This window comes from Bos indicus, chromosome 24 (genome assembly GCF_029378745.1).
Source record: "Bos indicus isolate NIAB-ARS_2022 breed Sahiwal x Tharparkar chromosome 24, NIAB-ARS_B.indTharparkar_mat_pri_1.0, whole genome shotgun sequence".
Lineage (NCBI taxonomy): Eukaryota > Metazoa > Chordata > Mammalia > Artiodactyla > Bovidae > Bos > Bos indicus.
Window position 1 is genome coordinate 5,741,419 of NC_091783.1, and position 12,969 is coordinate 5,754,387.

General features: G+C 47.9%; 1 protein-coding gene across 6 annotated transcripts; it reads left to right on the plus strand.

Moving 5' to 3' along the window:
* Nucleotides 1-341: 341 nt before the first annotated feature.
* On the plus strand, nt 342-8,775 carry CBLN2 (cerebellin 2 precursor). 6 transcript variants are annotated; one of them, XM_070778660.1, is made up of 6 exons: nt 342-940; nt 1,350-1,523; nt 1,941-1,985; nt 3,148-3,637; nt 6,699-6,818; nt 7,054-8,775. In XM_070778660.1, exons 4-6 carry the CDS (start codon nt 3,281-3,283, stop codon nt 7,249-7,251), a joined length of 675 nt encoding a protein of 224 aa, XP_070634761.1. In that variant the 5' UTR covers nt 342-940; nt 1,350-1,523; nt 1,941-1,985; nt 3,148-3,280; the 3' UTR covers nt 7,252-8,775. The 6 variants fall into 6 exon arrangements, with proteins under 6 accessions (XP_070634761.1, XP_070634760.1, XP_070634759.1 ...); XM_070778659.1 differs by having other exon boundaries at nt 342-861; nt 1,917-1,985; XM_070778658.1 differs by having other exon boundaries at nt 342-861.
* Nucleotides 8,776-12,969: the final 4,194 nt, after the last annotated feature.

Genomic DNA, 12,969 nt, shown 5'->3' on the forward strand with positions numbered 1-12,969 from the left:
AAATTGATGCAGTACTAGCCTAAGAGAATAAGAGTTAACAATTTCCACTGTGTTTAACTCATAAAATAGTTACAGGATATGGGGACTCTGTAAACTGTTTCCTGACAAAGTCCAATACATCTGACCAGCCTGTTGTTGAAGCAAAGTACTTCATTTTCAGAGAATATTCTTGGGAGGGTAATACATTGGGGGTTATTGTATTCTGTTCTGCATATTAAGTACAAAACAGTTGGCTCATAAGTTTTTTTCATCACATTTTACTACCATACTAAACGTCTTGTCTCAGGTCATAATATGCAATTCCGATTTCTCTCTGCCCCTGGCTTCCTTCGCATCTATTTTGGCTGCACTGGTGCGAAGTAGATCGAGCGCTCAGGGATGAGGCCCCGGCAGTTCTAATCAGGGAAGAGGAGCCCCTCCAGAGCCTATGGGAACCGAAGCCTTGAACACCCCCTACCTGCAAAGACCCACGTTATGGGCTGGAACCAGAACCCTCGCTGAATTCTTCAAAGGACAGAGGGTTAGGCGTGAAGTCTAGAGGAATAAGACAGAGTTCCATTCTGTTCTTCTGAACTGCATTGGCCCACTTACAGTTTATTCCTGAACAGCCTATCAGCAAAGGCATACGAAGCAAGTCAGAGGACAGAGAATTTTTTTTTTTTTTTAACGACATTTTTAGAGGTCGGGTTATAAAGAGAGTGTCCATTTAGATATTGTTTAAGGGCGGCATGGACTCCACAGCCCAGTGGTGGTGGCAAAGGTTATGAAGACAACGATAAGCGACGATAAGCAACGATAACCTCACTGCGGCTTAAATCACCCTGGCAGAGTTGTTGGAAAAGACGATCTGCCAAAGCAAGGGTGCGGCTCCACCTTCTCAGGGGCTGGGCATTGCAGGATGACCGGAGAGATCGACTCCTGTCGCTACATTTTTGCAGAGGTCCGGGCTGCTTTGTGGGGGTCCAGGAAGAGCTCCGCAGACCTCATCCTTGTCCCCACCGTCCCCGACCCCGCGGCAGGGAGGCCCCGGCGCCCGTAGGTGGCGCCCCGCGTCCGTGCTTGCACTCCTCGCCCGCCCGCGCTCAGGACGCAGCTCCGAAACCCTGCGCGTCTCCCCAGGTCGTTAGAGCTGAGAGCAGGCGTTTTAATAAAGAGGCGCGGGTGCCAGCGCGCGCCGGCAGGTCCAGAGGAGCAGACACGGAAACCCAGGCGGAGGCGCCTCTAATCCCTGCCCGACCTGGCAGTTCCCACACTGGAGCTTCTAGAACCACAGCTTTTGCATCACTAAAATATTCCAAGATCTTTCTCTTCATCCCAGTCCTCATTTTTTTTTTCTTTTTTTCTTAAAGAAAACTGCTTTACGCATTAATTATGAAAGTGATCGCGCTATTCAGGATTAAGACTTGGAGGAGATTTGGAAAAGACAAGCAACAATCGAAAAGAAGAGGAGCGGCCAGCGCTTTGGAGGTTGCCTAATTGTTTGAAAGCGAGACGTCTGGGAAGATTTCGCGCTGGGTGTTTGGGTGAGAGCGGGACCTGGGCGGTGCGGGGTCGGCGGGGTGCGGGGCGGAGGTGCCCAGCCCGGGAGGAGGCGGCGCGCACGGGGAGGTGTGGAGGCGGGAGGAGCGGCCGGGACCGCGGAGGTCGGTGGAAAGAGGCAGCTGCGGGCACACGGGCGGTGCGGACCCGGTGCGGGCGCGGGGCTGAGCGGACGCGAAACGTACCGGTGCGGAGCGCGGGGCGGTCGCGGGGTGGGGCGCGGCGCGGGCCTCGCGGATGCGGGGCGCAGGCCGGTCCGGGGTGGGGCGCGGCGCGGGGCGCAGGCCGGCGCGGGAAAGCGGCGCGGCGCGGCGGGGCGGGGCGGTCATTGGCCCCGCGCGGGGAGAAGGGTCGCGCTCGGTGTCTCCTCCCGCCAGCTCCGGCTCGTCTTCTCCAAGCAGAACAACTTGGCGGACAGCGGAGCTCGCTCGTCATGGACGTTCCAGGTAACGCGACCCGACCTGCCCTCCGGGACCCGCGCGTTCACCGCATCCGCGCGTCCGTTTCCACGAGGACGGTCGCGGGTCTGCGTCTGGGCGGGGAGAGCGGGAGAGCTGCTGGAAACCGTCCTGTTCAGGGGCTGAGGAGGGAGGCTGCCCGTGGAGAAACAACTTGTCTCTTAGAAAGATTGTTTGGACAGCCGGAGGAGTTGTTCGGCGGCTGTGGGCGGCGAGCGGAGAGGTTTCTTTGCCTTTTTTTTTTTTTTTTTGGTTTCTCGACTGGATATTGAAATGATCTGCTTAGTTTAGTGGGGGAAGATGGGGCCCGATGGAAAGTGCGAACAGGCGCGTAAGTTGGCAGAAAGCGGCAGGGGCTGCCTCCCGGCCGGGAGAGGAGCCCCTGGAGTCTGGAAACAAAAGCTGCAGAGAAGCAGAGCTTGGGGTTCCCACCGCCGGAAACCTCCGGTCCTGCGCCAGAGAGGGGGATGCCAGGGGCTTCTCCGGAGCGGCTCGCCGCCGACAGCCGGGACGTGGAAGCGGTTGCTTGGTTTTAGGATGTCCCTGTCTTTGGGGTTTTTTTCTCCCGTCTTAATCTTATTATTCACCCTAAGGAGCTTCCTGGGGACTTGTTCTTTGGGTGGAAAACGGCTAAGATTTTGCGTAAATGGATTGCTTAAAAAAAAAAACAACAACTCTAGGTTGGAGAAATAGAGGATGGAAAGCAAAGCAGAGAAGAGAAAAAGGGTTCTTGGTGTGGCTTAAAAAAATGCTGCTGAAAATAGAGCGTTTAAGGCTCAGTGGATTTTTCCGTTGCCTGCGTGTTGGGTCCCCCTCTGCCATGGGCTGAATGGGCCGGGGGTGGCGCGGAGCGCGTCCCTGAGGGTCCCCGATCTTGTCATTATTGATGAGGCCCTGCGGCATGGCGAGCCCCGTCCCCGACCGCACCCCCAGCGCGCACCCCTCCCCGGGAGCCTCCAGGGATGCCCGGGCCGGGGCGCCCGGCGTTTCTCGGGACCTGTTGTGCCACTCGGGGAGGGGATAGCAGTGCAGGGGGCCCAGAGGGTGGCCTCCAGGGAGGGGCCCCGAGCGCCGCCGGTACTGCTCCCCGCACCTCCTTCCAACGCAGCTTCACCCCCCGTCTCGGGGCTTGGCTTCTCTGCCCTGACAGGTCCGCTGGCGATCTCCTTCTAAGGACCACCCTGGCCTTGACCATCAGAGCGGGGGACCGAGGCCAGAGGAGGCTCGCCCCGGCCCCGCGCATTCGCGTGCGTCCTCCTGCTCTCCGCGCGCCTCCAGCCCGGATGCTGGCGCCCGGCCGGGGCCCCCGGGGGCCGCCGCTGACCATGCCCGGGCGCCGGGGGGCGCTGCGCGAGCCGGCCGGCTGCGGCTCGGGCCTGGGGGCGGCGCTGGCCCTGCTGCTGCTGCTGCTGCCCGCCGGCTGCCCGGTGCGGGCGCAGAACGACACGGAGCCCATCGTGCTGGAGGGCAAGTGCCTGGTGGTGTGCGACTCCAGCCCGTCTGCGGACGGCGCCGTCACCTCCTCGCTGGGCATCTCGGTGCGCTCCGGCAGCGCCAAGGTGGCCTTCTCCGCCACGCGGAGCACTAACCACGAGCCGTCCGAGATGAGCAACCGCACCATGACGATCTACTTCGACCAGGTCAGCGCGCGGGCCTGCCCTCGCCTCCCGCCGGGCGCGTGGCTGGGTGGCCGGCTTCCCAGACGCGGAGCTCCAGGCTCTCCCCTCCCCTCTGCCCTGTCTTTCTCCCTTCTCCCGTGAGCTTTCCTTTTCACACTGTTGCTGCTCAATAACTCATCAGCTCAGTTGGCACTCGGATGACCGAGAGTCCTGTGGAGCTGGGCGTCCCGCTGAGCTAAGAGAGCTGATAGACATTTCCAAAGAGAAACCGGTTTTGACTGGAGTTGGGGGCCGTCCTTGTTGGGGGTGGGCTCCTGTCCCCCTCGCTGGCCACTTAGAGAATGAGTGCATTTAAACTCTCCTCGCTAACCCCGGGGGGTTCTCCGAAGGTCTCAGCCCAGGCTCAGAGAAATACCTACTGTTTATTTCGGAATGGATCCTAGAGAGGAAGCTTAACTTCAAGAGAAATAAGTGAGGAAGAGTATGGGGAAATAGCCGCCATGGTTGTACAGAAACAGAAGGAAACATGCTGCTAAGTCACTTCAGTCGTGTCCGACTCTGTGCGACTCCACAGACGGCAGCCCACCAGGCTCCCCCGTCCCTGGGATTCTCCAGGCAAGAACACTGGAGTGGGTTGTCATTTCCTTCTCCAATGCATGAAAGTGAAAAGTGAAAGTGAAGTCGCTCAGTCGTGTCTGACTCTTAGCGACCCCATGGACTGCAGCCTATCAGGCTCCTCCGTCCATGGGATTTTCCAGACAAGAGTACTGGAGTGGGGTGCCATCGCCTTCTCCAGAAGGAAACAGTGTGGTTATATAAATGCGATATGTGGCAAATGCAGTATATACAACGTAACATATAAATACAGTAGGTCAATATCAAATTTGGTGGGGTATATAAGGAAAAAATGAAGAGCAATGAAGTTGCCTCAGCCAGCCAGCTCCCAGTCCCTTCAAAACAGAAGGGTCCCTGATGTGATCAGGTCTTGGCAGCCCCTTCTCTGGGTCACTGCTGCCCAGGATTTAAAGGTCCTCACCTTCCCCTCTCTCCCTACCTTGGTTTCTGTTGTTTTTCAGAAACAAACAGGAAACATTAGAGTGGTTTCCAACTTTGCCTAATCATCCCATTCATTTGGCCACAACTCCTCCCTCCTGGAGTTCAGGCCTCACTGAGCACACTTGTTTGAGTCCCTTTCTCTCTATTAACCAGCTCGCTGACCTGGTGAGGTCCCAAGTGCACGGACCAACACCTCATTTTAGGCCAATGTCTTCATTTGCTTTAATCCTTGTTAAGGATTATGTATTTGAAATTTGGAGAGGTGTGTACAAAGGGATGTCTCTCTTTAATCTTTTTTTTTATGAGACATGCATATATTTATTTTAATTATGTCCAAAATCGACTGAACTGAACTGAAAGCAGACAATGAATTAGTTTCCACAGTGTTTTTATAATACATCGTCCTTTCATTTGGGTGTTAAGAAAATTCTGTGATGTACACAGCATAAGCAGTAGTAGGATTTTCATTTTATAGATGAGCCAGCTATGACAGGGCAGATGAAATGATGTCATGCACCAGTTAGGGAGGAATTGAAACCGGCTTTTCTGGGGCTGGTGGGTGTTCGTTCCTCTACAGCAGGGCCTTGAATTTACCAGTTTCCTGAATTAGACATGGAGGTGAGAGAGTTGAGGTCATTGAGTTGGGAGCAGCACCAAGGGCTTGGAGGAGGAGGCTTGGTTCTTTGAGACTGGTAAGGCAGATGGGACACAGCCTCAGAGGGAGGAGGACTTGCATCTTGAAGCTCCCCGTCTTTAACAACAGCGCCCGAGTGTCTCTGAGCCCTGCAGTCAAGGAGGGGCTTAAGTGTGCTCAGAGCTCCTTGAAGAAGTTGATGTGGCTTCTTCCCCAGCCTCCCAGGCTTTCCAGTGGCGTGGCTCTGGGAGCCACGTGTGATCCATCTGTAATGATTGTGTAGGAAATAACAGCCAAGGATATGGTTCGAATTTGTTTTCTGAACAGATGACAGGGTCTCTAATCTAGGGTTCTGCTTTTGTTGCGGGCTGTGTGTTTTAAAAACTGAGACCACGAGGCGGGGCCATTTTATGATTTTAATTGGGTTGTGCATCTGTGGGTGAGGAGGGGTGGGGTCCAGACAGGGATGGACGTTGAACATCTGACAGGGAAATCTGTTCGTAAAGGGGGACCCTCTGCTCAAGTCACTCCCATCCATCTTTTATTGGAGAAATAGCATCTGGAGGGTCACGTGATTTCATGTCTCATGGCTCACTTTGTCATTCTTCTTGCACTTTGTGGAATTTGAGCTGAGGGTGTCAGACTGCCTTTCTTTTCCCTCTCCGGGTGGTTACTGATGCTTCTGAGCATGAGGTCACAGCCCAGCTTAGGGACTAGACACCTCACATGGAAGAAAGTGAGGGGAGATGGGCACAGCCAGTGTTTGGACTGTGGTCATTCACCCAGCAGCATTTATTGAACACCTACCTACTGTGTGCTGCCAGGGGCGGTGCCTGGGGCTGGGAGACAAAACCTCACACCATCCCTTCCCTCCAGAAGCACACAGAGCTCATTCCAGGCTTTATCTGATGGAATTTAACTGAGGTAATGGGCCTTTTACTTCACCACCCTTTCTCTTCCCGCTCAGGACAGAGCTCTGTTTTGGTCCAAGCTTCTCATTCAGGTCCCCAGAATCCCACAAACCTCTGAACAGTCTCAGTTTACAGATCATCTACCTACCAGAGTGTCTTTTGTGTTATCCTTCTGCCCCACCCCACAACAGCCACCATGTGCAGCCATTGTTTTCAACACATAAATATACTACACTCTCCAGAGAGACAGCCTTCTGAAGTACCATCCATTAGAATCCTTTGGAAATCAATTCCTGCTGCAGGATGTTTAACTGGGGGCTGCCTGTTTCCTGGGGGGTGGCGGGTACTGGGTCCCTGAGCACGTGCTGCTGGAAGTCCTGCAGCTCTTAAAGGGACCGCTGGGGGTGGTCTGTTGAGTCTGATGGAAACACACTGAGGAGGGGCTTGCTATGTGTCTGCCCTATTCCCTCTTCTTTTCCAGGTCTTAGTAAATATTGGCAACCATTTTGATCTCGCCTCCAGTATATTTGTAGCCCCAAGAAAAGGGATATATAGCTTCAGCTTTCACGTGGTCAAAGTGTACAACAGACAGACCATCCAGGTGGGTCACTTGGATAGCTGGACCCCTCTGGCTTTGGACGAATAGTCATGCCCTCTGTGAGGTGGGGAGGGCCAGGGAGGGGGCCTGGCGGAGGTCTGGGAACCAGGTCAGTCCTCTGGGTCAGCTCCCCCCGACATGCGGCTCCTTGACTGGGGTAGGGGGTGGGTGAGATGAGAAGAAGCGGATGGGAGCGGGGTCCATTGTGGTCGGCTGAGCTCTGCCCTCTGCCTTGTAGGTCAGTCTAATGCAGAACGGCTACCCGGTGATCTCGGCGTTCGCCGGAGACCAGGACGTCACCAGAGAAGCTGCAAGCAACGGCGTCCTGCTGCTGATGGAGAGAGAGGATAAAGTCCATCTCAAACTGGAGAGGGGCAACCTCATGGGGGGCTGGAAGTACTCCACGTTCTCGGGCTTCTTGGTTTTCCCGCTATAAACGCAGACCCTCCCCTGGACGGTGGGGACACGGCTGTCTGGACCCAGGTGCCCACCCTTCCCAACCCCCCGAACTTGCTGGAACCCGACAACTTGTTTCCATCCTTCTCCATCGGACTGTGGTGACAGAAGAGCGGCTTCCTTCGGAACCTCCAGCATTTTCTCTGAATATTGACCATTCCTCGGCGACCCGGCCCCTAATGAGTTTTAGACAACACGGTCGGTCTTAAGGAGAAATGAAATGATCGATCTGAGCAATTTGTACCTGTGATTGTAAAGTCAATACGGGATTTCATTGTTGGGACCATTGACTTTTCCTCTGTTGTTTGTACGTGGTATTGTTGGCCCCGTGGGAAGGGTGCCGCGGACCCCGGGATGGATCGCAGGCTGCCGGCTGGGCTCAAAGCAAGAGCCCCTCCACTCACCGCCACCCGACAGCCCTTGAAACGTGTTCTCTGTGTGTCTGTTCAGCCTTAAGAAAAAGAATGGCTTCACTTTCATGCTGTATTTCCCCCACCCCGGGTGGATGGGAGTCCTCGGGAGGGGGAAGGGGACATTGTATCAAGAAGTGCTTTATCCGGAGAAGCAAATTTTGCACGATTGGACTGCGGCTTTTGTTTTGTATTGTTTGTATATGTGTGTGTGTGGGTTTTTCTTCCCCTCCTCCTCCCCAGGAAGCTTTACTTTTCTTCACACACACAGCTCCTCCTCCTCACCCTTGCTGTTTATCTTTTGTGCTGGGGTGGGGAGAGAAAATGTGTGTTGGATTTCTGGAGGAGACCAAACAACACAAAACAAAAAAAATAACTGTGTATTTTGGATGAGACCAAACCAAACGGAAGGTAGAGCAAAGTGAAAATGACAGACGGACATTTCTGCTTATTCTTTAAAAGAGACTCTCTCAGAGGCACTTTTGGAAGTACCAACCTGGATTTTTTTTTTTTTTTTTTTTTACGTTTTGGAATACTTTTAAGAGACGAATGTTGCTGGGTGGCCTGAATCATGTCAGATGAGAATGGAAGCTGTGATGACCAAGTTCCCAATCACGTGGTCTCTTTGCCTAGCGCAACTGGGTCTTCCTGGCAGCCTGTTTTTGCTCCTTTGGATTCACATCCGGGTGAGCACACCACGGTCAGGTGCCTCAGAATCAACGGGACCAACCGATTCTTCCCCCTCAGGATCCTCTTCTGATCTGCCCAGGCAGAGGGTGTGGACACTCCCTGCAAGCACCTGGCGGGGAAGCCGCGTGAAAATCGCAGTGGTTGAAGGTTATTGGCAGAGGCTCCCTAGAAGCAGTTTCCCAAATCCTCATTGTTTGGCACCTGATACAACAATATTATTTAAACACAGCTGAGAGTTGACGGGTGCAGGATTCCTTCGCCAAGGAAATGGCACTGATCCCAAAGCAATCAAAGAAGAGACCTCAAACCAGATGTTAATTTGTCCTTTGTGTAACAATGTAACCAAAATATTGATGATAAAAAGTCATAATTTAAGATTCTGAATAAATGGGTTTGACGTCTGGCTTGCTCTCTCCCTCTAGCTCACCTCCCAACTCAAAATGCGTGTAAGGAAAGGCCAAGGTTCAGGAGCATGGTGAATCAAACCCATACTGTTTACACTTTAGAAAATACACAGAAGAAGACACACTAACGTGTATCTTGCTGGGGTCCAGATGGATAGTGCATCCTTAAATATCTTTTTCACACAGAAAGGTTTAGGGGGAGGCATTAAGTGACAAGGGCTTCCCTGGTGGCTCAGATGGTAAAGAATCCGCCTGCAATGTAAGAGACCAGGGATCCATCCCTGGCTTGGGAAGATCCCGTGGAGAAGGAAATGGCAACCCACTCCAGTAGTATTGCCTGGAGAATTTCATGGATGGAGGAGCCTGGCAGACTACAGTCCATGGGGTTGGAAAGAGTTGGAAACAACTGAGTGACTTAATAGTTTCAGTATCTAACAGTATTAGATGAAAAAGACAGCATTAAAAAGATGTTATGGATATCAATCTGCTTCTATCACATTTAATCTTCGTGTAGTGCAAGGTCCAATCCAATATTTCAATCAAAGAGCACAGATATACAAGAAACTCATTTGAAGATTTGTAAGGGTGGGATTCATTTTCAAATAAGAAATGCAATGGGGACTTTATACATGAAAAAATACAGTTGGGCTAGCCATAACTGAAGAAAGAATATAACAGGACGCATTATTTGACTTGAATAAAAATGCTGTTACATTGTGTAAGGGGGGAAAAAACAACGAAATACATCAACCAAAAAGCATTTGGGGTATTTTGGCTCTTTGAGTAGAAGACATAATTCTGACCAGAGCATTGTTTATTAATGCTGGTAATATACACAGCAGGATGGTAGCAAAGATTTTCCTCTGTTTTCTTGCCCTCAGTTATTTAGTCCTCTTTCCTTCATTTCCTAACCTTCTGTTCAGTTTTAAACAACGAGCAGACAGCCCTCAGTAGGAGACAGCACACTGCTACAGCACGTCAGAAACTGAAATATATACGAGTCGTTATTTTTATTGCTCACTAATTTGTAATAGACATTTTTTCATAGTTATAAATTTATTATAGGTTGTCATTTGGGTATACTGCCTAATAAATAAGTTATTAAATTGATCTATCTAAGAATAAGTATATTTCAGGAGTTGATTTTATATTAGGAAGGAAAGCTTTAGTGTTCTGTTTTTGTTTTTTTTTTTTTTTGAGATGGATGCCAAAAGCTACATTAGGAAGGAGCCAGGACATTAGAGTTTCTGAAGTTGTTGATCATCTGCTTCTGCCAAGTTTCTGTTTGGCTGAGGAATGTTGAGGGACATGAAGTTCCTGTGAATAGTCTACAAAAACATAGGTCAGATCAAAATTTGAAATGTACCTTTAATTGGAAAAAAAGGGATGTCTGTAATATTTGCAGCCTGATTTGAGCCACCCCATCTCTGAGCTGGTTTTCCGATCTGGAGAGTGAAGTCATCACCTCTGCACCCTCTCCCCTTCCCCCAAGGTTATGTGAGGATCAGAAAGAAATGTCACAACCGCAGGGGACCATGATGGAAAGAGGTCTTAGACCGGAGGGAGGGTGTTTCTGGTAAGTCAGATTTTCCAACATGCAATTTATGAAAAATAAATATAAAACGAACACCCAGCAGGAGGACACTTGAATATTAGAAGTTTCCATATTCTCAAGAGCCTTTTAAAATTACAGCACTATATTGAAGTCTAATTTGATTTTTAAAAAGGATGACAATAGGAGCATATTAAAATCTATACATTTTCATATTAATTTCAATTCTTATGTCATTTATCTTTTGTGGCTTAAGCCAAACTTTCTGTTCAAATATGTAGTCAATATTTTATACAAATATACAATTAACATTTTAACACAAGTAAAAAATGAAGTTCCAGTATTACAGCATTATAATAATAAGTTGCTCTAGTTGATAAATGTTAATGCTACTAAACTGTAAATGTTTTTTAAGACAATACTATTTTTTAACTTAAAATATATTCTAGTTTGAAATAGAATCCTGAAGATTCAACTTTAGGTCCTGAGAAACTGTTTAATATCTGTACTTCCTTAGCCTTAGTTGCATTCTTAGATTTTTGTAATATAAATTCATGTATAATGAAATTATTTCCATTTTTAAAGGTTGTACTTACTGTAGGTGCCCAGAGTAAAAGTGATACAAACATTGACTATTGGCACGAAAGCTCACGGGATCCTATAGAGATTACATAGATTTACTTGTTTGGAAAAAAAAATTTTTTTAAGCTAAATCTCGTTATTTCATGCATCAGAAGAGTTAGAAAACATATACAAAGCAAACCAAATCTTTGACTGAATCCTTATTTTGTTTATAATGGTTCCTTGAAAATCACCTTATCAAGGAAATCGTTATCAATCCACACATATAATAACTATTATATGTATATGGTTTGCCTGTAAATACATGAACATATACAGCTGATATTTAGTATAGTGATATAAAATAAACTACATACATTGGCTACATTTTACTAAAATCTAGACATATGTGAGTGAAAATTTGATGAATCACTTTATACAAGCCAAACAAAAACATGGGTTGTTCCAGCATGCCTTGTGTACCAAAAGAGCTAAGAGTGTTCTGTCAATTTGTGACCCCGTAATTTTGCAGTCTTTTATAAGGAAATAAATATTGCAATAAGATAATGTTGCTGCAAATAAATAGTTAATGTTTATATTTCTACAGGGTAGGAAGCATATAACAATCTACTGCATAGATGCACTGGAATGAAAGGCTCTATTACATTATATTTTAGGTGGTGTAAATAAATTATGGAATTAGAAGCAAGTTACACTGAATCACTAAAGGCTTTACTGTGCACTCTGTGAAAACACTTGTAAAAAATGTGAAACTAGATTAACCATAGAACTGTGATGAGTTTTTGTCCTTTTGCCTTGCTTATGTAGGAGTTTACTTGTCATTGGGACTTTATTTCTAAAGCTAGCACTTTGCTACTAAAATGGGATATTATACACACTAAAATTTAAGATCAGAGCCTATAAATTCTCATGAGATTCTTAAAATTAATTTTCTTGACATTTAAGGAGCAAGCACTGAAGTGAGTTAAAATACAATTTCCACTTTGGTTTTATGGTTTTTCAATTTTTGATTCTTTTTTTTTTTATTGATAACACTCTGAAGACATTAACGGATGATGGTCACATGTCATCTGTCAGATCTGTTTATGTATTTGCCTAGACTTTTAAAGCATAATTTTCACAGATTGATTTCACCAAAAAGTATGTTTATTGCTTTTGCAATGGAGGGCTACAATTCACTCAATTTAGTTATTTTAACAGTCTATATGTTACACAGCTGTCCTTGATGTGGTTGGTAAGATTCAGCCTTCATCTACCCCCTGAAAAAAAGAAAAAATAGTCTTCTCAAAATTCCTTTAAACCCAATGAATGTGATCTTTTGAAAAAATGGTATGTATATATCTGTATAATAACATTATAGCAGAACATGAATTCAAAGTAAATGAGCTTTCCTTATATTCCCAAACCCAGTAGGGTAACTTGAAATTTGTAAGGGCAGACGCCACGTGGTTTTACCTCCTACAGATAATAGGGGCTCTGTTTTATCTTCCTAAGTGGATTTTGCTGTGGGTTTCCATCACCAGAATCACTTCAGTGTCTATAGCATCATAAATCATCATCTTCATCAGCTCGCCCACATACACTCTTTGTGTAGGGTAAATGAGCTCCTTGACAACTTAATTTGGAAAAGAAATCTTCATTCCCTTTTCTTAATGCCTACAGCAGGACTCCCCAGGGTTAGAATGCCGCTTTGCACTGGCTCAATCGGAACAGGATGGAAGCTACTTATTAATGAGCCACTCCAGTCTTGCAACCTGACTAGCACTGCTTTTACATGGAATATTGTTCCTTCACGTTCTTCAGGAACGCCGATTTCTAAATTCATTTTAGGTGGTGGAGAAAAATTCTTTGCTGTTTAATGTTCACATATTTGATTGCAGGATTCGAGTATTTTGTCTAAGTATTATCTCATTCATTTGAAAATAATTATATCAATCACTTGAGCATCCCAGGTGACCCAGACGGTAAAGAATCCGCCTGTCAATTCAGGAGATCCGGGTTCAATACCTGGGTGGGGAAGATGCCTTGGAGAAGGGAATGTCTACCCACTCCAGTATTCT

Coding starts and splice junctions, on each gene's coding strand:
- CBLN2 (XM_070778660.1), top strand. CDS start 3,281: ATGCTGGCGCCCGGCCGGGGCCCCCGGGGGCCGCCGCTGACCATGCCC. Junction 3,638..6,698: donor TGACGATCTACTTCGACCAG/GTCAGCGCGCGG, acceptor CTTCTTTTCCAG/GTCTTAGTAAATATTGGCAA. Junction 6,819..7,053: donor ACAACAGACAGACCATCCAG/GTGGGTCACTTG, acceptor TCTGCCTTGTAG/GTCAGTCTAATGCAGAACGG.